The following is a 26628-nucleotide window of genomic DNA, read 5'->3' as shown; positions in this document are numbered from 1 at the left end:
TTATTACCTCGTACCCCTGCACATTGACTCAGTACTGGTTCTTCCGGTATATAGCCATGTTAATACCTGGTACGTCGTGTATATAGCCATGTTATTACCTGGTACTTCATCTATACAGCCATATTTCTACATGGTACTCCTTGTGTATAGCCATGTTATTACCTAGTACTTCCTGTATGTAGCCATGTTATTACCTGGTACCCCTGCACATCGACTCGGTACTGGTACTCCCTTTATATAGCCATGTTATTACCTCGTACTTCCTGTATATAGTCATGTTATTACCTGGTACTCCCTGTATATAGCCATGAAATTACCTGGTACCCATGCAAATCGACTCAGTACTGGTACTCCTTGTATATAGCCATGTTATTACCTGGTACTTCCTGTATATAGCCATGTTATTACCTGGTACTCCCTGTATATAGCCATGTTATTACCTGGTACTGATACTCCCTGTATATAGCCATGTTATTACCTGGTACTTCCTGTATATAGTCATGTTATTACATGGTACTTCCTGTATATAGCCATGTTATTACCTGGTACTGGTACTTCCTTTATATAGCCATGGTATTACCTGGTACTTCTTGTATATAGCCATGTTATTACCTGGTACTTCTTGTATATAGCCATGTCATTACTTGGTACTTCTTGTATATAGTCATGGTATTACCTGGTACTCCCTGTATATAGCCATGGTATTACCTGGTACTCACTGTATATAGCCATGTTATTACCTGGTACTTCCTGTATATAGTCATGTTATTACATGGTACTTCCTGTATATAGCCATGTTATTACCTGGTACTGGTACTTCCTGTATATAGCCATGTTATTACCTGGTACTTCTTGTATGTAGCCATGTTATTCCCTGGTACCACTGCACATCGACTCTCTACTGGTACTCCCTGTATATAGCCATGTTATTATCTCGTACCCCTGCACATCGACTCGGTACTGGTACTCCCTGTATTCAGCCATGTTATTACCTGGTACTCCTTGTATATAGCCATGTTATTACCTGGTACTCCCTGTAAAAACCAACACTCGATCCCTCTGATGTCAACAACTACAGACCAGTATCCCTTCTTTCTTTTCTTTCCAAAACTATTGAGCGTGCCGTCTTTAGCCAACTCTCTTGCTATCTCTCTCAGAATGACCTTCTTGATCCAAACCAGTCAGGTTTCAGGACTGGTCATTCAACTGAGACTGCTCTTCTCTGTGTCACGGAGGCTCTCCGCACTGCTAAAGCTAACTCTCTCTCCTCTGCTCTTGTCCTTCTAGACCTGTCTGCTGCCTTTGATACTGTGAACCATCAGATCCTCCTCTCCACCCTCTCCGAGCTGGGCATCTCCGGCGCGGCTCACTCCTGGATTGCGTCCTACCTGACCGGTCGCTCCTACCAAGTGGCGTGGCGAGAAGCTGTCTCCGCACCACGTGCTCTCACCACTGGTGTCCCCCAGGGCTCAGTTCTAGGCCCTCTCCTATTCTCGCTATACACCAAGTCACTTGGCTCTGTCATATCCTCACATGGCCTCTCCTATCATTGCTACGCTGACGATACACAACTAATCTTCTCCTTTCCCCCTTCTGATAACCAGGTGGCGAATCGCATCTCTGCATGTCTGGCCGACATATCAGTATGGATGACGGATCACCACCTCAAGCTGAACCCTGGCAAGACGGAGCTGCTCTTCCTCCCGGGGAAGGACTGCCCGTTCCATGATCTCGCCATCACGGTTGACAACTCCGTTGTGTCCTCCTCCCAGAGTGCGAAGAGCCTTGGCGTGCCCTGGACAACACCCTGTCGTTCTCCGCCAACATCAAGGCGGTGACCCGATCCTGCAGGTTCATGCTCTACAACATTCGGAGAGTACGACCCTGCCTTACACAGGAAGCGGCACAGGTCCTAATCCAGGCACTTGTCATCTCCCGTCTGGATTACTGCAACTCGCTGTTGGCTGGGCTCCCTGCCTGTGCCATTAAACCCCTACAACTCATCCAGAATGCCGCAGCCCGTCTGGTGTTCAACCTTCCCAAGTTCTCTCACGTCACCCCCCTCCTCCGCACACTCCACTGGCTTCCAGTTGAAGCTCGCATCCGTTACAAGACCATGGTGCTTGCCTATGGAGCAGTGAGGGGAACGGCACCTCCGTACCTTCAGGCTCTGATCAGTCCCTACACCCAGGCGAGGGCATTGCGTTCATCCACCTCTGGCCTGCTGGCTCCCCTTCCTCTGCGGAAGCATAGTTCCCGCTCAGCCCAGTCAAAGCTGTTCGCTGCTCTGGCACCCCAATGGTGGAACAAGCTCCCTCACGACGCCAGGACAGCGGAGTCACTCACCACCTTTCGGAGACATTTGAAACCCCACCTCTTTAAGGAACACCTGGGATAGGATAAAGTAATCCTTCTACCCCCCCCCCCCCCCAAAAAAAAAAAAAAAAAAAGAAAGTATAATTGTAAAGTGGTTATCCCACTGGCTATAGGGTGAATGCACCAATTTGTAGTCGCTCTGGATAAGAGCGTCTGCTAAATGACGTAAATGTGCCCTTGAGCAAGGCACTTAACCCTAATTGCTCCTGTGAGTCGCTCTGGATAAGAGCGTCTGCTAAATGACTAAAATGTAAATGTAATGTATATAGCCATGTTATTACCTGGTACTTCCTGTATATAGCCATGTTATTACCTGGTACTTCCTGTATATAGCCATGTTATGACCTGGTACTTCCGGTATATAGCCATGTTATTACCTGGTACTTCCTGTATAATAGCCATGTTATTACCTGGTACTTCCTGTATATAGCCATGTTATTACCTGGTACTCCCTGTATATAGCCATGTTATTACCTGGTACTTCCTGTATAATAGCCATGTTATTACCTGGTACTTCCTGTATAATAGCCATGTTATTACCTGGTACTTCCTGTATAATAGCCATGTTATTACCTGGTACTTCCTGTATAATAGCCATGCTATTTTTCTTTTCTTCCGTTGACTTCTCAAACCCTTAACCAAGGCCTGATCTGTTTGGTCTGCTTCACAGGCGTTCCCGGAAGTCTCAAGATGCTCTGGGTTTAGAAACGGTGTTTTCCCCTTATGTTTTAGAAAGTGTAATGGATTTACACAACTGTCCAGTTGGTTGCGGCAATGCACCATTTGGTTTCCAACCGCCATTTCAAAATCACAGAAGAAGAAGAGTTGCGGAGGTCATGGCTAGAAGGAATCCAGCTTTTGTAAAATTAAATATCATATTTAACTTTTCATAGCAGGTTAGGATAACTTACGCTGCAAGTTAGGAGAATTAACGTAGCAGGTTAGGAGAATTAGGTTAAGGTTTGGAAAAGGGTTAGGGTTAGCTAATATTCAACAAAAAAATGAACTTTCAACAAAAAGATCACCGTTCATTTTCAACTTTCAACAAAAGAAATCAACGTTCATTTTATAAAAGCTGGATCCACAGATAGAACAATGAACCAGATATTTCACCGGATGTATAAATGTGAAGCATCCGGTTGGCGTTTCCACTCACTATCAAAATGATGAGAGGAAGCCCAGTGACCGGCAGTGGGAGAAGATGGATTTTGGCCGAGATTCTGCACATTTTCTCATCAATAAACATTTGATCTCAATACAGTTTTCTGTTTCCAAAACTATAATATGTAACGAACAGAGTGGACTGTGTTTTGTAGACTTTACCCTTTGCAAAATGTTTTTGAAAAAAATTGCATTGTTTAGAAGGAGTGCAAGGGCGAATTGGGTTATTGCACATGCGCACTTCACAGAGTAGGCGTTCCATAACGGAAATATGAAAATAAATGCTATAACGCGCCAATAGGATCTCACTAGCTGGTGCTTGGCTCTGCCCACTATCATTCATGTTCTGCCATAGAGCACCACAGTACGAGTTAATAATAATAATAATAATAATAATAATAATAATAATAATAATAATAATAATAATAATAATAATAATAATAAAAAATATAAAAATACATAAACAACAGGAAATGGTTCCAATAGTTTTCCACCGTTCATTTTCCCCATAATGGATCTTAGAAACACTTAAAAATAAGGGCTGTGTTTCCTGTAGGTTTACCCTGGCGTCACGCTTTGATAACCACTCTAGGAAAAGGTGACTTTTATCAATATATTCGCCTGTATTTACCTCCCCCAAAATGAAACACTAATTAGATTTTAATCAACAGGGCTGCATTTTCGGAATGTGTGAGACAAAATTATATATAGACAACATAGATTTTTAGCGTTGGCAAATGGGAATGACACTCAAACAGTCTTAGTCTCCTAGTGAGGTGCCTATAAGACGTAGCTAGCTTCATAGCTAAAGATATTTTCTGAAATGGAATACATGAGCAAACTATACAACTAGCTAGCCATCTATGGGTACATGACAGGAATGCTAGCTAGCTACGTTAGCTTGCTAGGTACATTAATAGTTTTAGATTGGTTGTTTTTAAGTTCAAGTTCAACATTTCCACCAAGGACGTTGCCTCAGATCATCATTAAGGTGTAACTCGGATGTAAAACGTAATTCCAGGGCTGAAGGTTTAGTGCGGAGGGTTGTTCACTTTGCGGTTGGACTTCAACCCAATGTCGGGATTCACCCCTGATGACGTGTTTGTATCATATGACACTTCTTTTGGACAGCTCTCTCTTCCTCTTTCTACCTACAGGACACTACATCACACGGTACCACAACACCACGTTGATATTCTAGGCTCACTTGATACAATGGAAGAGGAAAGGAAGTCCAGGCGGTTCTGGTTCATGGCTTTGATCATGTTCTTCTCTGTATCCAGCGTGGATGCAGTGTGGCCGATGCCTCAGATGATCAGCACTTCCATGGATCGATACACACTAAATCCACGGGAGTTTATTTTTCAGTACTCTAGTGGATCATCCGCGCAGTCCGGTTGTTCTCTTCTGGACTCGGCTTTCAAGAGATACTTCCCGCTCATCTTCCCGGATTACAGGGCAGGTAATAACAAAACATGTTAAATAAATGGAGAAGAGTTTAAAGTTGTGTGAATCAGTCCCATAGGCCTCCAGTCTAATTATTTTGGGTGTGATTCCAATAATTCCAGTAATAGGCCCACCTAATGCCCATTTTATTGCCCTATCTTATATGAGAAGACAACATGGTGCTTGTTATCGTTCATTGGTCATGGTCAGTTGTAAGGAGTATTATGTTTTTGAAACCATGTTGCCAACCATTGTAGAGCAAAACAAAAGGTACCTTTGGTTTGGTGGCCATTCTTTGTGGCATGTGATTTTTAGCTCAATGAGCACTGCATACCTATAGCTACACTGCATAACATGTGATTAATAGTAATTCATTTAAGAATATGCCTGCTTAATCAACTAACCTTATTAGAGGCAGAGTTGATTTATATTTGAGAGTAAATAATTTGCGAGACTGCTGCAAAGTTGTGTTCACACATTTTATGAATACCATTTTAGATTTTTGAGTTGTACAGGTGAGCAATTTCACATAAACATCAATGAACATGATGAAGTATGTTCATGTGTTTTGTGTTTGATTCAGCAGGACCCAGACAGCCCGATGAGTGGTTTAGGTTCCCCTTCACCGTTGTGGTCCATGTGGAGAAAGCAGAATGTGAGGGATATCCAGACGCAGACTCCTCAGAAAGCTGTGAGTGATGAAACAATCAAACACACATAATCTCTGCCCTGAAACTTCCTCTGTGCAGCCCCTGCTGAGTAAATACAGGTAGTGGTGAAAAGAGTACTGAAATGTCCTTCTCCAGTAGAAGTAAAATTACTGGTATAAAAAACGACTCGTAAAAAGTCGATAATTTAAAAACTATTCAGAGTAAAAGTAATTTTGTTACTTTTAAAGGGTACGTACATAAACGTAACCACATGTAACATGTGGATTTGCGTTAGCATATACACAACCAGTCAAAAGTTTGGACACCTACTCATTCAAGGGTCTTTCTTTATTTTAACTATTTTTTACATTGTAGAATAACAGTGAAGACATCAAAAATATGAAATAACACATATGGAATCATGTAGTAACCAAAAAAGTGTTAAACAAATCAAAATATATGTTATATTTCAAATAGTCACCCTTTGCCTTGATGACAGCTTTGCACACTCTTGGCATTCTCTCAACAAGCTTCATGGGGTAGTCACCTGGAATGCATTTCAATTAACAGGTGTGCCTTGTTAAAAGTTAATTTGTGGAATTTCTTTCCTTAATGCGTTTATATGAGATTATACATGGAGTTTATACGTGGAGTTTATACATGGAGTCTATACATGGAGTCTATACATGGAGTCTATACATGGAGTGTGTGACTCTCTTTATTAGTTTTTGTGCTATAATGCCTTGACATTGTCTAGCCTTTACAGGACACCTTATTTCTAGCCATGTAGGACCCTTTCCACAGAGTGTTTACAGTACACCCTATTTCTGTTGACAGGATTAAACTAAATCCAGTGATCCTCATACATTGAAAACATGGAGGGAAGTTCAACGGCAATATATAGTAAACTGAGTAATGACATTCCTAGACACTGGCGTATATTCTACAACCCAGCCGTCCTTGCTTCCTACTATATTCCCCAACCCAGCCAGCCGTCCTTGCTTCCTACTATATTCCCCAACCCAGCCAGCCGTCCTTGCTTCCTACTATATTCCCCAACCCAGCCAGCCGTCCTTGCTTCCTACTATATTCCACAACCCAGCCAGCCGTCCTTGCTTCCTACTATATTCCCCAACCCAGCCGTCCTTGCTTCCTACTATATTCCCCAACCCAGCCAGCCGTCCTTGCTTCCTACTATATTCCCCAACCCAGCCGTCCTTGCTTCCTACTATATTCCCCAACCCAGCCAGCTGTCCTTGCTTCCTACTATATTCCCCAACCCAGCTGTCCTTGCTTCCTACTATATTCCCCAACCCAGCCGTCCTTGCTTCCTACTATATTCCCCAACCCAGCCGTCCTTGCTTCCTACTATATTCCCCAACCCAGCCAGCCGTCCTTGCTTCCTACTATATTCCCCAACCCAGCTGTCCTTGCTTCCTACTATATTCCCCAACCCAGCTGTCCTTGCTTCCTACTATATTCCCCAACCCAGCCGTCCTTGCTTCCTACTATATTCCCCAACCCAGCCGTCCTTGCTTCCTACTATATTCCCCAACCCAGCCAGCTGTCCTTGCTTCCTACTATATTCCCCAACCCAGCCAGCTGTCCTTGCTTCCTACTATATTCCCCAACCCAGCCAGCCGTCCTTGCTTCCTACTATATTCCCCAACCCAGCCAGCCGTCCTTGCTTCCTACTATATTCGCCAACCCAGCCAGCCGTCCTTGCTTCCTACTATATTCCCCAACCCAGCCAGCCGTCCTTGCTTCCTACTATATTCCCCAACCCAGCCAGCCGTCCTTGCTTCCTACTATATTCGCCAACCCAGCCAGCCGTCCTTGCTTCCTACTATATTCCCCAACCCAGCCGTCCTTGCTTCCTACTATATTCCCCAACCCAGCCAGCCGTCCTTGCTTCCTACTATATTCCCCAACCCAGCCAGCCGTCCTTGCTTCCTACTATATTCCCCAACCCAGCCGTCCTTGCTTCCTACTATATTCCCCAACCCAGCCAGCCGTCCTTGCTTCCTACTATATTCCCCAACCCAGCCGTCCTTGCTTCCTACTATATTCCCCAACCCAGCCAGCTGTCCTTGCTTCCTACTATATTCCAAGGATTTAGGGAATGGAAAGAGAGGGCTTTGTAGAGTCTCAACTTTTCAAAGCATCAATTCTTAAATCATTTCAAGAAATCCAGCAGGAATTAGAAAAAAAGGTGCTATCTAGTACCTAAAAGGATTCTTCGGCTGTCCCCATAGGAGAACCCTTTTAAAGAACCCCTTTTGGTTCCAGTTAGAACCTTTTTGGGTTCCATGTAGGACCCTTTCCACAGAGTGTCTACATGGAACCCAAAAGGGTTCTACCTGGAACCAAAAAAGTTATCCTATGGGGACAGCTGAAGAACCCTTTTGGGGAAAAAAAAAATATTCCTTAAAGTAAGGCAATTCATTGTTAAAAAAGGATTGTTACAAAAAAACTTGTCACAATATCCTTAACGTACAAATATTATCTTTAGATAATCATAGGAACTCATGGCAGGGTCAATTACAGGTGCAGCTATCAGAGGAGAGTTGGGGTGAATGTATAGAAAACTCTATAGAAAGAGATGGGGGGGAATGTATAGAAAACAATATAGAAAGAGATGGGGGGAATGTATAGAAAACAATATAGAAAGAGATGGGGGGAATGTATAGAAAACACTATAGAAATAGATGGGGGAATGTATAGAAAACAATATAGAAATAGATGGGGGGAATGTATAGAAAACACTATAGAAAGAGATGGGGGGGAATGTATAGAAAACACTATAGAAAGAGATGGGGGGAATGTATAGAAAACACTATAGAAAGAGACAGAGGGAATGTATAGAAAACACTATAGAAAGAGATGGGGGGGAATGTATAGAAAACAATATAGAAATAGATGGGGGGAATGTATAGAAAACACTATAGAAAGAGATGGGGGGAATGTATAGAAAACACTATAGAAAGAGATGGGGGGGAATGTATAGAAAACACTATAGAAAGAGATGGAGGGAATGTATAGAAAACACTATAGAAAGAGACAGAGGGAATGTATAGAAAACACTATAGAAAGAGACAGAGGGAATGTATAGAAAGAGATGGGGGAATGTATAGAAAACACTATAGAAAGAGATGGGGGGAATGTATAGAAAACACTATAGAAAGAGATGGGGGGGAATGTATAGAAAACACTATAGAAAGAGATGGGGGGAATGTATAGAAAACACTATAGAAAGAGATGGGGGGGAATGTATAGAAAACACTATAGAAAGAGATGGAGGGAATGTATAGAAAACACTATAGAAAGAGACAGAGGGAATGTATAGAAAACACTATAGAAAGAGACAGAGGGAATGTATAGAAAACACTATAGAAAGAGATGGGGGGGGAATGTATAGAAAACACTATAGAAAGAGATGGGGGGGAATGTATAGAAAACACTATAGAAAGAGATGGGGGGAATGTATAGAAAACACTATAGAAAGAGATGGGGGGAATGTATAGAAAACACTATAGAAAGAGACAGAGGGAATGTATAGAAAACACTATAGAAAGAGATGGAGGGGAATGTATGGAAAACACTATAGAAAGAGATGGGGGGAATGTATAGAAAACACCATAGAAAGAGATGGGGGGGAATGTATAGAAAACACTATAGAAAGAGATGGGGGGGAATGTATAGAAAACACTATAGAAAGAGATGGGGGGGAATGTATAGAAAACACTATAGAAAGAGATGGGGGGAATGTATAGAAAACACTATAGAAAGAGATGGGGGGGAATGTATAGAAAACACTATAGAAAGAGACAGAGGGAATGTATAGAAAACACTATAGAAAGAGACAGAGGGAATGTATAGAAAACACTATAGAAAGAGACAGAGGGAATGTATAGAAAACACTATAGAAAGAGATGGGGGGGAATGTATAGAAAACACTATAGAAAGAGACAGAGGGAATGTATAGAAAACACTATAGAAAGAGATGGGGGGAATGTATAGAAAACACTATAGAAAGAGATGGGGGGAATGTATAGAAAACACTATAGAAAGAGACAGAGGGAATGTATAGAAAACACTATAGAAAGAGATGGGGGGGAATGTATAGAAAACACTATAGAAAGAGACTACATGTAACCGAACAAGGGAATTCCAATTCAAAGTTCTACACTGAACAAAGATGTAAACGCAACAATTTTAAAGATTTGACTGAGTTACAGTTCAAATAAGGAAATCAGTCAATTGAAATACATTAATTAGGCCCTAATCTATGGATTTCAGATGACTGGGAATACAGATATGCATCTGTTGGTCACAGAAACAGAAAACCAGTCAGTATCTGGTGTGACCACCATTTGCCTCATGCAGCGTGACACATCAAATCAAATCAAATTGTATTTGCCACATGCGCCGAATACAACAGGTGTAGACTTTACAGTGAAATGCTTACTTACAAGCCCTTAACCAACAATGCAGTTTTAAGAAACATAAGTGTGAAGTAAAAACTAGATGAGTAAAAAATTATCAAAGAGCAGACGTAAAATAAAATAACAGTAGGGAGGCTATATACAGGGGGTACCGGTACAGAGTCAATGTGTAATAACAGTAGAGAGGCTATATACAGGGGGTACCGGTACAGAGCCAATGGGAAATAACAGTAGGGAGGCTATATACAGGGGGTACCGGTACAGAGTCAATGTGTAATAACAGTAGAGAGGCTATATACAGGGGGTACCGGTACAGAGCCAATGGGAAATAACAGTAGGGAGGCTATATACAGGGGGTACCGGTACAGAGTCAATGTGAAATAACAGTAGAGAGGCTATATACAGGGGGTACCGGTACAGAGCCAATGGGAAATAACAGTAGGGAGGCTATATACAGGGGCTACCGGTACAGAGTCAATGTGTAATAACAGTAGAGAGGCTATATACAGGGGGTACCGGTACAGAGTCAATGGGAAATAACAGTAGAGAGGCTATATACAGGGGGTACCGGTACAGAGTCAATGTGAAATAACAGTAGGGAGGCTATATACAGGGGGTACCGGTACAGAGTCAATGTGAAATAACAGTAGGGAGGCTATATACAGGGGGTACCGGTACAGAGTCAATGGGAAATAACAGTAGGGAGGCTATATACAGGGGGTACCGGTACAGAGTCAATGGGAAATAACAGTAGGGAGGCTATATACAGGGGGTACCGGTACAGAGTCAATGGGAAATAACAGTAGGGAGGCTATATACAGGGGGTACCGGTACAGAGTCAATGGGAAATAACAGTAGGGAGGCTATATACAGGGGGTACCGGAACAGAGTCAATGGGAAATAACAGTAGGGAGGCTATATACAGGGGGTACCGGTACAGAGTCAATGGGAAATAACAGTAGGGAGGCTATATACAGGGGGTACCGGTACAGAGTCAATGGGAAATAACAGTAGGGAGGCTATATACAGGGGGTACCGGTACAGAGTCAATGTGTAATAACAGTAGGGAGGCTATATACAGGGGGTACCGGTACAGAGTCAATGGGAAATAACAGTAGGGAGGCTATATACAGGGGGTACCGGTACAGAGTCAATGGGAAATAACAGTAGGGAGGCTATATACAGGGGGTACCGGGACAGAGTCAATATGTAATAACAGTAGGGAGGCTATATACAGGGGGTACCGGTACAGAGTCAATGGGAAATAACAGTAGCGAGGCTATATACAGCGGGTACCGGTACAGAGTCAATGGGAAATAACAGTAGGGAGGCTATATACAGGGGGTACCGGTACAGAGTCAATGGGAAATAACAGTAGGGAGGCTATATACAGGGGGTACCGGTACAGAGTCAATGGGAAATAACAGTAGGGAGGCTATATACAGTGGGTACCGGTACAGAGTCAATGGGAAATAACAGTAGGGAGGCTATATACAGGGGGTACCGGTACAGAGTCAATATGTAATAACAGTAGGGAGGCTATATACAGGGGGTACCGGTACAGAGTCAATATGTAATAACAGTAGGGAGGCTATATACAGGGGGTACCGGTACAGAGTCAATGTGTAATAACAGTAGGGAGGCTATATTCAGGGGGTACCGGTACAGAGTCAATGTGTAATAACAGTAGGGAGGCTATATATACAGGGGGTACCGGTACAGAGTCAATATGTAATAACAGTAGGGAGGCTATATACAGGGGGTACCGGTACAGAGGCTATATACAGGGGGTACCGGTACAGAGTCAATGTGAAATAACAGTAGGGAGGCTATATACAGGGGGTACCGGTACAGAGTCAATGTGAAATAACAGTAGGGAGGCTATATACAGGGGGTACCGGTACAGAGTCAATGGGAAATAACAGTAGGGAGGCTATATACAGTGGGTACCGGTACAGAGTCAATGGGAAATAACAGTAGGGAGGCTATATACAGGGGGTACCGGTACAGAGTCAATGGGAAATAACAGTAGGGAGGCTATATACAGGGGGTACCGGTACAGAGTCAATGTGAAATAACAGTAGAGAGGCTATATACAGGGGGTACCGGTACAGAGTCAATGGGAAATAACAGTAGGGAGGCTATATACAGGGGGTACCGGTACAGAGTCAATGGGAAATAACAGTAGGGAGGCTATATACAGGGGGTACCGGTACAGAGTCAATGGGAAATAACAGTAGGGAGGCTATATACAGGGGGTACCGGTACAGAGTCAATGGGAAATAACAGTAGGGAGGCTATATACAGGGGGTACCGGGACAGAGTCAATGGGAAATAACAGTAGGGAGGCTATATACAGGGGGGTACCGGTACAGAGTCAATGGGAAATAACAGTAGGGAGGCTATATACAGGGGGTACCGGTACAGAGTCAATGTGAAATAACAGTAGAGAGGCTATATACAGGGGGTACCGGTACAGAGTCAATGGGAAATAACAGTAGGGAGGCTATATACAGGGGGTACCGGTACAGAGTCAATGGGAAATAACAGTAGGGAGGCTATATACAGGGGGTACCGGTACAGAGTCAATGGGAAATAACAGTAGGGAGGCTATATACAGGGGGTACCGGTACAGAGTCAATGGGAAATAACAGTAGGGAGGCTATATACAGGGGGTACCGGGACAGAGTCAATGGGAAATAACAGTAGGGAGGCTATATACAGGGGGGTACCGGTACAGAGTCAATGGGAAATAACAGTAGGGAGGCTATATACAGGGGGTACCGGTACAGAGTCAATGGGAAATAACAGTAGGGAGGCTATATACAGGGGGTACCGGTACAGAGTCAATGGGAAATAACAGTAGGGAGGCTATATACAGGGGGTACCGGGACAGAGTCAATATGTAATAACAGTAGGGAGGCTATATACAGGGGGTACCGGTACAGAGTCAATGGGAAATAACAGTAGCGAGGCTATATACAGGGGGTACCGGTACAGAGTCAATGGGAAATAACAGTAGGGAGGCTATATACAGGGGGTACCGGTACAGAGTCAATGGGAAATAACAGTAGGGAGGCTATATACAGGGGGTACCGGTACAGAGTCAATGTGAAATAACAGTAGGGAGGCTATATACAGGGGGTACCGGTACTGAGTCAATGTGTAATAACAGTAGGGAGGCTATATACAGGGGGTACCGGTACAGAGTCAATGTGTAATAACAGTAGGGAGGCTATATACAGGGGGTACCGGTACAGAGTCAATGTGTAATAACAGTAGGGAGGCTATATACAGGGGGTACCGGTACAGAGTCAATGGGAAATAACAGTAGAGAGGCTATATACAGGGGGGTACCGGTACAGAGTCAATGTGTAACAACAGTAGAGAGGCTATATACAGGGGGTACCGGTACAGAGTCAATGTGTAACAACAGTAGAGAGGCTATATACAGGGGGTACCGGTACAGAGTCAATGGGAAATAACAGTAGGGAGGTTATATACAGGGGGTACCGGTACAGAGTCAATGGGAAATAACAGTAGGGAGGCTATATACAGGGGGTACCGGTACAGAGTCAATATGTAATAACAGTAGGGAGGCTATATACAGGGGGTACCGGTACAGAGTCAATGGGAAATAACAGTAGGGAGGCTATATACAGGGGGTACCGGTACAGAGTCAATGGGAAATAACAGTAGGGAGGCTATATACAGGGGGTACCGGTACAGAGTCAATGGGAAATAACAGTAGGGAGGCTATATATACAGGGGGGTACCGGTACAGAGTCAATGTGAAATAACAGTAGAGAGGCTATATACAGGGGGGTACCGGTACAGAGGCTATATACAGGGGGTACCGGTACAGAGTCAATGGGAAATAACAGTAGCGAGGCTATATACAGGGGGTACCGGTACAGAGTCAATGTGAAATAACAGTAGGGAGGCTATATACAGGGGGTACCGGAACAGAGTCAATGGGAAATAACAGTAGGGAGGCTATATACAGGGGGTACCGGTACAGAGTCAATGTGAAATAACAGTAGAGAGGCTATATACAGGGGGTACCGGTACAGAGTCAATGGGAAATAACAGTAGGGAGGCTATATACAGGGGGTACCGGTACAGAGTCAATGTGAAATAACAGTAGGGAGGCTATATACAGGGGGTACCGGTACAGAGTCAATGTGAAATAACAGTAGGGAGGCTATATACAGGGGGTACCGGAACAGAGTCAATGGGAAATAACAGTAGGGAGGCTATATACAGGGGGTACCGATACAGAGTCAATGTGAAATAACAGTAGGGAGGCTATATACAGGGGGTACCGGTACAGAGTCAATGTGAAATAACAGTAGGGAGGCTATATACAGGGGGTACCGGTACAGAGTCAATGGGAAATAACAGTAGCGAGGCTATATACAGGGGGTACCGGTACAGAGTCAATGTGAAATAACAGTAGGGAGGCTATATACAGGGGGTACCGGAACAGAGTCAATGGGAAATAACAGTAGGGAGGCTATATACAGGGGGTACCGGTACAGAGTCAATGTGAAATAACAGTAGAGAGGCTATATACAGGGGGTACCGGTACAGAGTCAATGGGAAATAACAGTAGGGAGGCTATATACAGGGGGGTACCGGTACAGAGTCAATGTGAAATAACAGTAGGGAGGCTATATACAGGGGGTACCGGTACAGAGCCAATGGGAAATAACAGTAGAGAGGCTATATACAGGGGGTACCGGTACAGAGGCTATATACAGGGGGGTACCGGTACAGAGTCAATGGGAAATAACAGTAGGGAGGCTATATACAGGGGGTACCGGTACAGAGTCAATATGTAATAACAGTAGGGAGGCTATATACAGGGGGTACCGGTACAGAGTCAATGTGAAATAACAGTAGGGAGGCTATATACAGGGGGGTACCGGTACAGAGTCAATGTGAAATAACAGTAGGGAGGCTATATACAGGGGGGTACCGGTACAGAGTCAATGTGAAATAACAGTAGGGAGGCTATATACAGGGGGGTACCGGTACAGAGTCAATGTGAAATAACAGTAGAGGGGCTATATACAGGGGGTACCGGTACAGAGTCAATGTGAAATAACAGTAGGGAGGCTATATACAGGGGGGTACCGGTACAGAGTCAATGGGAAATAACAGTAGGGAGGCTATATACAGGGGGTACCGGTACAGAGTCAATGTGAAATAACAGTAGGGAGGCTATATACAGGGGGTACCGGTACAGAGTCAATGGGAAATAACAGTAGGGAGGCTATATACAGGGGGTACCGGTACAGGGTCAATATGTAATAACAGTAGGGAGGCTATATACAGGGGGTACCGGTACAGAGTCAATATGCGGGGGCACCGGTTTGTCGAGGTAATTGAGGTAATATGTACATGTAGGTAGAGTTAAAGTGACTATGCATAGATAATAAACAGAGTAGCAAATAGTCAATGCAAATAGTCTGGGTAGCCATGATTAGCTGTTCAGGAGTCTTATAGCTTGGGGGTAGAAGCTGTTAAGAAGCCTTTTGGACCTAGACTTGGCGCTCCGGTACCGCTTGCCGTACGGTAGCAGAGAGAACAATCTATGACTAGCGTCTTTGACAATTTTTAGGGCCTTCCTCTGACACCGCCTGGTATAGAGGTCCTGGATTGCAGGAAGCTTGGCCCCAGTGATGTACTGGGCCGTACGCACTACCCTCTGTAGTGCCTTGCGGTCGGAGGCTGAGCAGTTGCCATACCAGGCGGTGATGCAACCAGTCAGGATGTTCTCGATGGTGCAGCTGTATAACTTTTTGAGGATCTGAGGACCCATGCCAAATCTTTTCAGTCACCTGAGGGGGAATGAGCTTTGTCGTGCCCTCTTCACGACTGTCTTGGTGTGTTTGGACCATGATAAGTTGTTGGTGATGTGGACACCAAGGAACTTGAAGCTCTCGACCTGTTCCTCTACAGCCCCGTCGATGAGAATGGGGGCGTGCTCAGTCCTCTTTTTTTTCCTGTAGTCCACAATCATCTCCTTTGTCTTGGTCACGTTGAGGGAGAGGTTGTTATCCTGGTACCACACGGCCAGGTCTCTGACCTCCTCCCTATAGGCTGTCTCATCGTTGTCGGTGATCAGGCCTACCACTGTTGTGTCGTTGGCAAACTTAATGATGGTGTTGGAGTCGTGCTTGGCCATGCAGTCATGGGTGAACAGGGAGTACAGGAGGGGACTGAGCACGCACCCCTGAGGGGCCCCCGTGTTGAGGATCTGCGTGGCCGATGTGTTGTTACCTACCCTTACCACCTGGGGGTGGCCCGTCAGGAAGTCCAGGATCCAGTTGCAGAGGGAGGTGTTTAGTCCCAGGGTCCTTAGCTTAGTGATGAGCTTTGAGGGCACTATGGTGTTGAACGCTGAGCTGTAGTCAATAAATAGCATTCTCACGTAGGTGTTCCTCTTGTCCAGGTGGGAAAGGGCAGTGTGGAGTGCAATAGAGATTGCATGATCTGTTGGGACGGTATGCAAATTGCAGTGGGTCTAGGGTTTTTGGGATAATGGTGTTGATGTGAGAGACATCTCCTTCTCATAGAGTTGATCAGGCTGTTGATTTTGGCCTGTGGAATGTTGTCCCACTCCTCTTCAATGGCTGTGCGAAGTTGCTGGATATTGGCGGGAACTGGAACACGCTGTCGTACACGTCAATCCAGAGCATCCCAAACATGCTCAATGGGTGACATGTCTAGTGAGTATGCAGGCCATGGAAGAACTGGGACATTTTCAGCTTCCAGGAATTGTGTACAGATCCTTGCGACATGAGGCCGTGCATTATCATACTGAAACAGTAGTTGATGGTGGAGGATGAATGGCACGACAATGGGCCTCAGGATCTCATCACGGTATCTCTGTGCATTCAAATAACCATCGATGAAATGCAATTGTGTTCGTTGTCCGTAGCTTATGCCTGCCGATATAATAACCCCACTGCCACCATGGGTCACTCTGTTCACAACGTTGACATCAGCAAACCGCTGCCATCTGCCCTGTACAGTTGAAACCGATATTCTGTGGAGAGCACACTTCTCCAGTGTGCCAGTGGCCATCAAAGGTGAGCATTTGCCCACTGAAGTCTGTTACGACACCAAACTGCAGTCAGGTCAAGGCCCTGGTGAGGACGACGAGCACGCAGATGAGCTTCCCTGAGACGGTTTCTGACTGTTTATGCAGCAATTCTTCGGTTGTGCAAAACCACAGTTTCATCAGGTGTCCTGGTGGCTGGTCTCAGACGATCCCGCAGGGGAAGAAGCCGGATGTGGAGGACCTGGGCTGGCTTGGATATGCCACACCTGTCAGGTGGATGGATTATCTTTGGAAAGGAGAAACGCTCACTAACAGGGATAACAGGGGTAAACAAATGTGGAACATTTCTGGGATCTTTTATTTTAGCTCATGAAACATGTGACCAACACTTTACATGTTGCATTTATATTTTTGTTCAGCATACATCGTTTTTTTATGAGCCCTGATAAACTTCATAAAATATACAAAGAAATATCCGCTACTCGTTGGAGGCAGTGTGTTTATCACTGAGTGGACAAAACATTAGGAACACCTCCTTCCATGCCTGACTGACCAGGGGTATAATATACACTGAGTGGACAAAACATTAGGAACACCTGCTCCTTCCATGATATAGACTGACCAGGTGAATCCAGGTGAAAGCTATGATCCCTTATTGATGTCACTTGTTAAATCCACTTCAATCAGATGAAGGGGAGGAGACAGGTTAAAGAAGGATTTTTAAGCCTTGAGACATGGATTGTGTCTGATATCCAATAGTTTTTCCCGGCTGTATGTAATGATACAAAACACTTTCTGAGCTAAAAAATAAAAAAAAGTTTCCTAAGAGCTAATCGCGAGGCCGCCATCCTCGTCGGCGCCAGGTACATATAAGATGTGGAGATGGGAGAACCTTCCAGAAGGACAACCGTCTCTGCAGCACTCCACCAATCAGGCCTTTATGGTAGAGTGGCCAGACGGAAGCCCCTCCTCAGTAAAAGGCACATGACAGCCCGCTTGTAAAGGACTCTCAGACCATGAGAAACAAGATTCTCTGGTCTGATGAAACTAAGATTGAACTCTTTGGCCTGAATGCCAAGCGTCACGTTTGGAGGAAACCTGGCACCATCCCTACGGTGAAGCATGGTGGTGGCAGCATCATGCTGTGGGGATGTTTTTCAGCGGCAGGGACTGGGAGACTAGTCAGGATCGAGGCAAAGATGAACAGAGCAAAGTACAGAGAGATCCTTGATGAAAACCTGCTCCAGAGCGCTCAGGACCTCAGACTGGGGCGAGGGTTCACCTTCCAACAGGACAACGACCCTAATCACACTGCAAAGACAATGCAGGAGTGGCTTCGGGACAAGTCTCTGAATGTCCTTGAGTGGCCCAGCCAGAGCCCGGACTTGAACCTGATCGAACATCTCTGGAGAGACCTGACAATAACTGTGCAGCGACGCTCCCCATCCAACCTGACAGAGCTTGAGAGGATCTGCAGAGAAGAATGGGAGAAACTCCCCAAATACAGATGTGCCAAGCTTGTAGCATCATACCCAAGAAGACTCAAGGCTGTAATCGCTGTCAAAGGTGCTTCAACAAAGTACTGAGTAAAGGGTCTGAATACTTATGTAAATGTGATATTTCAGTTTTTAATTTTTAATACATTTGCAAAAAATTCTAAAAACCATTTTTTTCTTTGCCATTATGGGGTATTGTGTGTAGATTGATGAGGGGAAAAAAACAATTTAATCAATTTTAGAATAAGGCTGTAACTTCATGAATACTTTCCGAATACACTGTATTTGATAGACCACGCCCACGTTAATGTTTATTGGTCAGTTGCGGCCATGTTGTTTGACATACTAGCCTCGATTAAAGTGGATTTACAGAGCTTGGTCCATAGATGCTATATTTCAAGTTTCTTCAAGATCGGTCATTCGGTGCCAGAGGGGTAGAGTTTTAAGTGTTTTTCACAAAATTCAAAAAGGTGGAAAATCCGTCATGGCGGACCTTATATGTCCTTGAGGCAAATTTGTTCCTTGTAAGGAGTGGGACCTTTATACCAAATTTCATGACTCTAGGTCACATGGTGTGAGGGGAGTGATCTTTCAAAGTTTGCATGTTCAATCGCTTGTTATATCACTACCATCTGGCCAATTGGCATGGGATTGCAAGGGAGGGTGTGGCCCATTATGTAACATTTTGCAATTTTACACTGAGGTACGGTGGTTACTTAGGCCTATCGAGAAGGAGAGTGTTGGGAAGTAGGCCTACAGTGAGGAACTAAGGAGAGTGTTGGGAAGTAGGCCTACAGTGAGGAACTAAGGAGAGCGTTGGGAAGTAGGCCTACAGTGAGGAACTAAGGAGAGCGTTGGGAAGTAGGCCTACAGTGAGGAACTAAGGAGAGCGTTGGGAAGTAGGCCTACAGTGAGGAACTAAGGAGAGTGTTGGGAAGTAGGCCTACAGTGAGGAACTAAGGAGAGTGTTGGGAAGTAGGCCTACAGTGAGGAACTAAGGAGAGCGTTGGGAAGTAGGCCTACAGTGAGGAACTAAGGAGAGCGTTGGGAAGTAGGCCTACAGTGAGGAACTAAGGAGAGCGTTGGGAAGTAGGCCTACAGTGAGGAACTAAGGAGAGCGTTGGGAAGTAGGCCTACAGTGAGGAACTAAGGAGAGCGTTGGGAAGTAGGCCTACAGTGAGGAACTAAGGAGAGCGTTGGGAAGTAGGCCTACAGTGAGGAACTAAGGAGAGCGTTGGGAAGTAGGCCTACAGTGAGGAACTAAGGAGAGTGTTGGGAAGTAGGCCTACAGTGAGGAACTAAGGAGAGTGTTGGGAAGTAGGCCTACAGTGAGGAACTAAGGAGAGTGTTGGGAAGTAGGCCTACAGTGAGGAACTAAGGAGAGTGTTGGGAAGTAGGCCTACAGTGAGGAACTAAGGAGAGTGTTGGGAAGTAGGCCTACAGTGAGGAACTAAGGAGAGTGTTGGGAAGTAGGCCTACAGTGAGGAACTAAGGAGAGTGTTGGGAAGTAGGCCTACAGTGAGGAACTAAGGAGAGCGTTGGGAAGTAGGCCTACAGTGAGGAACTAAGGAGAGTGTTGGGAAGTAGGCCTACAGTGAGGAACTAAGGAGAGTGTTGGGAAGTAGGCCTACAGTGAGGAACTAAGGAGAGTGTTGGGAAGTAGGCCTACAGTGAGGAACTAAGGAGAGTGTTGGGAAGTAGGCCTACAGTGAGGAACTAAGGAGAGTGTTGGGAAGTAGGCCTACAGTGAGGAACTAAGGAGAGTGTTGGGAAGTAGGCCTACAGTGAGGAACTAGTGTCATTCGCAATGGATGTAAAACACTGACTCTGTGTGGTGATGAAAAATATACTTTGAGAAGCTCCTCAGCTCATAGGGGCCCCTTGTGGTCTGACTTTGACCTCATTCAATTGAAAAAGGAAGAGATGAAATGAGTGTAGGAACTAAGTTCACTCACTCACCCCCTCACTCACCCCCTCACTCACCCCCTCACTCACCCCCTCACTCAACCCCTCACTCACCCCCTCACTCAACCCCTCACTCAACCCCTCACTCAACCCCTCACTCAACCCCTCACTCAACCCCTCACTCAACCCCTCACTCACCCCCTCACTCACAAACTCCCTTTTTCACTCACAATGTTCGGAAAGAAACTGAAATGGCAGTAGAAGTACTGTTACTTGAATGACATTTTACTCCAGTAGTAGTAAAATTACTGACTTTCAAAAATACTCAAAGTACAAGTACTCATAAAAGCTACTCAATTACAGTAACGAGAGGATTTATAATTAGTTACTTTACACCTCTGAATACACGGATGGCGATTTGAATCTTTGTTTCTTCTGTTCTAGACAAGCTGAGTGTGTGTTCAGGCCAGGCAGCACTGAGGGCGGAGACGGTGTGGGGAGCACTCAGAGGTAGAAACAGAAGGGTTTATTAATGAGTGATCAATATGATCAACAATGTCCGTTGATGATCTAACCAAATGTCCTCTGGTAAATGACAGGTTTGGAGTCATTTAGTCAGCTGGTCTACCAAGATGCCTCTGGGGAGGTAAGTCATAACTGAACTACTTGATGAATACTAATGAATACTAATGAATACTAATGAATACTAATGAATACTACTGAATACCAGACGTACTCACAAGAATAGTAAACCAAGGAAAAAAACTCACTAGTGAGGACATTAATTATGGAAAGAAATGTATTCACTCACTAACTGTAAGTCACTCTGGATAAGAGCGTCTGCTAAATGACTAAAATGTAAATGTAAATTGTGGTCGGTCTTCACTTTAAAAAAGGCTTTTTTAGGGTTATGGTTAGGATTAGGGGTTAGGTTTAGGTTTATGGATTTTGGGGTTGGGGTTATGGGATTTTGGGGTTGGGGTTATGGGATTTTGGGGTTAGGGTTGGGGTTATGGGATTTTCAATGTGAATCAATTGTTACTCCCCAAAAGTTCGTCACAAGCGCTACATAAGTGTGTGTGTGTGTGTGTGTGTGTGTGTGTGTGTGTGTGTGTGTGTGTGTGTGTGTGTGTGTGTGTGAGAACTGAACAGTCAACATGCTGCCAACAATCTGATTTGCGAAAAAAGAGCAAACTTGATATGATCATTTCAGTTTTCTATCAATCTGACGTGGATTTATTTCTTTTCCAGTATTTTGTGAATAAGACTGAGATAGAAGACTTTCCCCGCTTCCAGTTCCGAGGGATATTATTGGATACGTCACGTCACTACCTACCTTTACCAGCTATTCTGAAGACCCTGGTAAAAATATATATAAATATATACAGTGCCAGTCAAAAGTTTGGACACATCTACTCATTCAAGTGTTTTTCTTTATTTTTACTATTTTCTACATTCTAGAATAATAGTGAAGACATCAAAACTATGAAATAACACATGGAATCATGTAGTATCTGAGCTGTTCTTGCCATAATATGGACTTTTTCCAAATAGGGCTATCTTCTGTATACCCCCCTACCTTGTCACAACAGAACTGATTGTCTCAAACGCATTAAGATGGAAAGAAATTCCACAAATTAACTTTTAACAAGGCACACCTGTTAATTGAAATGCATTCCAGGTGACTACCTCATGAAGCTGGTTGAGAGAATGCCATGAGTGTGCAAAGCTGTCATCAAGGCAAAGGGTGGCTACTTTGAAGAACCTTTAAATATTAAATATATTTTGATTTGTGTATCACTTTTTTGGTTACTACATGATTCCATATGTGTTATTTCATAATTTTTTTGGGGGGGGGAGGGGGGAGGGGGGGGGAGTAGGGGGGAGGGGGGGGGAGGGTGTGGTAGGGGTTAGGGGGGGGAGGAGGGGGGAGGGGGTGGTAGGGGAGGAGGGGGGAGGAGGGGGGAGGGGGTGGTAGGGGTTAGGGGGGGAGTAGGGGGGAGGGGGTGGTAGGGGTTAGGGGGGGGAGGAGGGGGGAGGGGGTGGTAGGGGAGGAGGGGGGAGGAGGGGGGAGGGGTGGTAGGGGTTAGGGGGGGGAGTAGGGGGGAGGGGGTGGTAGGGGTTAGGGGGGGGAGTAGGGGGGAGGGGGTGGTAGGGGTTAGGGGGGGGAGTAGGGGGGAGGGGGTGGTAGGGGTTAGGGGGGGGAGTAGGGGGGAGGGGGTGGTAGGGGTTAGGGGGGGGAGTAGGGGGGAGGGGGTGGTAGGGGTTAGGGGGGGGAGTAGGGGGGAGGGGGTGGTAGGGGTTAGGGGGGGGAGGAGGGGGGAGGGTGTGGTAGGGGTTAGGGGGGGAGTAGGGGGGAGGAGGGGGGAGGGGGTGGTAGGGGTTAGGGGGGGGAGGAGGGGGGAGGGTGGGGTAGGGGTTAGGGGGGGGAGGAGGGGGGAGGGTGGGGTAGGGGTTAGGGGGGGGAGTAGGGGGGAGGAGGGGGGAGGGGGTGGTAGGGGTTAGGGGGGGAGGAGGGGGGAGGGTGGGGTAGGGGTTAGGGGGGGGAGGAGGGGGGAGGGTGGGGTAGGGGTTAGGGGGGGGAGGAGGGGGGAGGGGGTGGTAGGGGTTAGGGGGGGAGGAGGGGGGAGGGGGGGGTAGGGGTTAGGGGGGGGAGTAGTGGGGGAGGAGGGGGGAGGGGGTGGTAGGGGGGAGGAGGGGGGAGGGGGGGGTAGGGGTTAGGGGGGGGAGGAGGGGGGAGGGTGGGGTAGGGGTTAGGGGGGGAGGACGTGGGGGACGGGTGGGGTAGGCGGGTTAGGGGGGGCTGGTAGGGGGAGGGGGTGGTGAGGCGGGAGGGGGGGGAGGAGGGGGGGGACGGGTGGGTAGGGGTTAGGGGGGGGACACGAGTGTGTTCCCAACCTATATGCCAGGTACTGCTATACACCCACATACATTTGAGTTACACCATTGCGGTCCCGTATTCTCCGCCCCCGACCCCATGGAGCAATGGTTTACTAGGCAGGCCTAGGCTTAATCTGTGTCCGGCCCTGAGTTACAGTTTATTGCATGACTCTGACATGGTAAATATGGTTGTTAAATTGTTCACCTTCAGATCCTTCTCTCTGTTTACTAGGATGCCATGTCCTACAACAAGTTCAACGTGTTCCACTGGCACATAGTGGACGACCCCTCCTTCCCCTACCAGAGTAGCACCTTCCCTGGCCTCAGCAGCAAGGTGAGAGGAGGGGACCTGTAATGGAGATAAACATTTATAATGCGTTAGGATGCGGTTATAAAACATTTAAAAAAGGCTTATGCATGCTTATAACATGTTATAAACCAGCAGGGTGAGCGTTCCGGCCTGGAATATGGCAAAGCATTAATAATGCATTATGATGTGGTTATAAGACAATATGAAGGCACATTTATAAACACGCTTAGAACAAGTAATATATCATTATAATGCATATAACTGCAGGACTTAAGTAAAGTGTTAAAGGAAAATGCAGAGGAATCAATGTTAAGCTGTAATACACAAAGATCTCTCTTCCACTTGAGGAAACTGGTTCAACTGGATAGAAACAGGTGGTTCTGAAAGACGTTCTGATTGGTTAACTGTTAGCCTGGTGGTTCTGAAAGACGTTCTGATTGGTTAACTGTTAGCCTGGTTGTTCTGAAAGATGTTCTGATTGGTTAACTGTTAGCCTGGTGGTTCTGAAAGATGTTCTGATTGGTTAACTGTTAGCCTGGTCCCAGATCTGTTTGACATTCTATAAGGATTTAGCAGATAGGCTTTATGTTTTGCTCTGCTGATTTTGTGCCAAGGTGCTTTCCTCCTTCCTACCTTACCCCTCCTACCTTACCCCTCCTACCTTACCCCTCCTACCTTACCTTACCTGCTTGTGCCTCTCAATGTCTGTGTGTGTAACGTTTGCGCTTGGAGTCAGGAAGCAGGTGCAGAAGGTGAGTTTAATAAACATGAACAAGGCAGCTAAACAAAACAGGAGAAGCGTACTGAATGTGAACAAAACCAATCCTGCCTGATGACTGAGGCTACTGAGGGCTATATGAAGGGAGAGTAATCAGGGTGATGATGAGTTCCAGGTGTGTGTAATGATGGGGACCAGGTGTGTGTAATGATGGGGACCAGGTGTGTGTAATGATGGGGACCAGGTGGGTGTAATGATGGAGACTTGGTGTGTGTAATGGTGGGGACCAGGTGTGTGTAATGGTGGGGACCAGGTGTGTGTAATGGTGGGGACCAGGTGTGTGTAATGATGGGGACCAGGTGTGCGTAATGATGGAGAGCAGGTGTGTGTAATGATGGAGAGCAGGTGTTGGTAATGATGGAGAGCAGGTGTTGGTAATGATGGGGAACAGGTGTTGGTTATGATGGAGAGCAGGTGTTGGTAATGATGGAGAGCAGGTGTGCGTAATGATGGAGAGCAGGTGTTGGTAATGATGGAGAGCAGGTGTTGGTTATGATGGAGAGCAGGTGTTGGTAATGATGGGGAACAGGTGTTGGTTATGATGGAGAGCAGGTGTTGGTAATGATGGAGAGCAGGTGTTGGTAATGATGGAGAGCAGGTTTTGGTAATGATGGAGAGCTTGATGGAGAGCGGTGTTGGTAATGATGGAGAACAGGTGTGTATAATGATGGGGACCAGGTGTGTGTAATGATGGAGAGCAGGTGTTGGTAATGATGGAGAGCAGGTGTTGGTAATGATGGAGAGCATGTGTTGGTAATGATGGAGAGCAGGTGTTGGTAATGATGGAGAGCAGGTGTTGGTAATGATGGAGAGCAGGTGTTGGTAATGATGGAGAGCAGGTGTTGGTAATGATGGAGAGCAGGTGTTGGTAATGATGGAGAGCAGGTGTTGGTAATGATGGAGAGCAGGTGTTGGTAATGATGGAGAGCAGGTGTTGGTGATGATGGGGAACAGGTGTTGGTAATGATGGAGAGCAGGTTTTGGTAATGATGGAGAGCAGGTGTTGATAATGATGGAGAGCAGGTTTTGGTAATGATGGAGAGCATGTGTTGGTGATGATGGGGAACAGGTGTTGGTAATGATGGAGAGCAGGTTTTGGTAATGATGGAGAGCAGGTGTTGATAATGATGGAGAGCAGGTTTTGGTAATGATGGAGAGCAGGTGTTGGTAATGATGGAGAGCAGGTGTTGGTAATGATGGAGAGCAGGTGTGCGTAATGATGGAGAGCAGGTGTTGGTAATGATGGAGAGCAGGTGTTGGTAATGATGGTGCCTGGACCGGTGGTTAGTAGAGGGGGATCGGGAGTAGACATGACCGTGTGGGGTGGAGGGGGTTTTGATAGGCAGAGGACATTTCCGTTTCTCACAAAAATGGACAATGAAGTATCTATTAACAAAAATATAAACGCAACAGTTTCAAAGATTTTACTGAGTTACAGTTCATATACACTACCAGTCAAAGTTTGGACACACCTACTCATTTATTTGTACATTGTAGAATAATAGTGAAGACATCAAAACTATGAAATAACACATATGGAATCATGTAGTAACCAAAAAAGTGTTAAACAAATCAAAATATATTTTATATTTCAAATAGCCACCCTTTGCCTTGATGACAGCTTTGCACACTTACCTGCCGCCCTGAACAATATTATATTACCGCTAGGTTACCTGGCACCTCAACAATATTATTTTACCGCTAGGTTACCTGGCACCTCAACAATATTATATTACCGCTAGGTTACCTGGCACCTCAACAATATTATTTTACCGCTAGGTTACCTGGCACCTCAACAATATTATATTACCGCTAGGTTACCTGGCACCTCAACAATATTCTATTACCGCTAGGTTACCTGGCACCTCAACAATATTATATTACCGCTAGGTTACCTGGCACCTCAACAATATTATATTACCGCTAGGTTACCTGGCACCTCAACAATATTATATTACCGCTAGGTTACCTGGCACCTCAACAATATTATATTACCGCTAGGTTACCTGGCACCTCAACAATATTATATTACCGCTAGATTACCTGGCACCTCAACAATATTATATTACCGCTAGGTTACCTGGCACCTCAACAATATTATATTACCGC

The 26628-nt window shown here is 45.5% G+C and overlaps 1 protein-coding gene and 1 long non-coding RNA gene across 3 annotated transcripts in view; one reads left to right on the top strand and one right to left on the bottom strand.

Annotated features, from left to right (window-relative positions):
• The first annotated feature begins 4616 nt into the window (after positions 1-4616).
• Positions 4617-26628, top strand: part of hexa (hexosaminidase A (alpha polypeptide)) — a 48208-nt gene continuing 26196 nt past the window's right edge. The window contains exons 1-6 of one of the 2 annotated variants that reach the window (XM_084168397.1): positions 4617-4999; positions 5570-5674; positions 20996-21061; positions 21151-21197; positions 21803-21913; positions 23664-23765. In XM_084168397.1, the coding sequence (XP_084024523.1) occupies positions 4753-4999; positions 5570-5674; positions 20996-21061; positions 21151-21197; positions 21803-21913; positions 23664-23765 (678 nt within the window). In that variant the 5' untranslated portion in view covers positions 4617-4752. Of the gene's footprint in view, positions 5000-5566; positions 5675-20995; positions 21062-21150; positions 21198-21802; positions 21914-23663; positions 23766-26628 lie in introns of both variants that reach the window. The other variant, XM_084168396.1, reaches the window with a different exon arrangement.
• LOC311134653 lies at positions 6803-7427 on the bottom strand. The gene is made up of 3 exons (XR_014613710.1): positions 7122-7427; positions 6982-7057; positions 6803-6917 (listed from the first exon to the last, which is right to left on the bottom strand). It is a non-coding gene; the product is annotated as an uncharacterized lncRNA (long non-coding RNA).

The sequence above is a fragment of the Coregonus lavaretus genome (genome assembly GCF_964263955.1).
Source record: "Coregonus lavaretus genome assembly, chromosome: 9".
Taxonomy (NCBI): Eukaryota; Metazoa; Chordata; class Actinopteri; order Salmoniformes; family Salmonidae; genus Coregonus; species Coregonus lavaretus.
The sequence above is the reverse complement of the archived record's forward strand: the minus strand, read 5'-3'. Positions and strand labels throughout refer to the sequence as shown.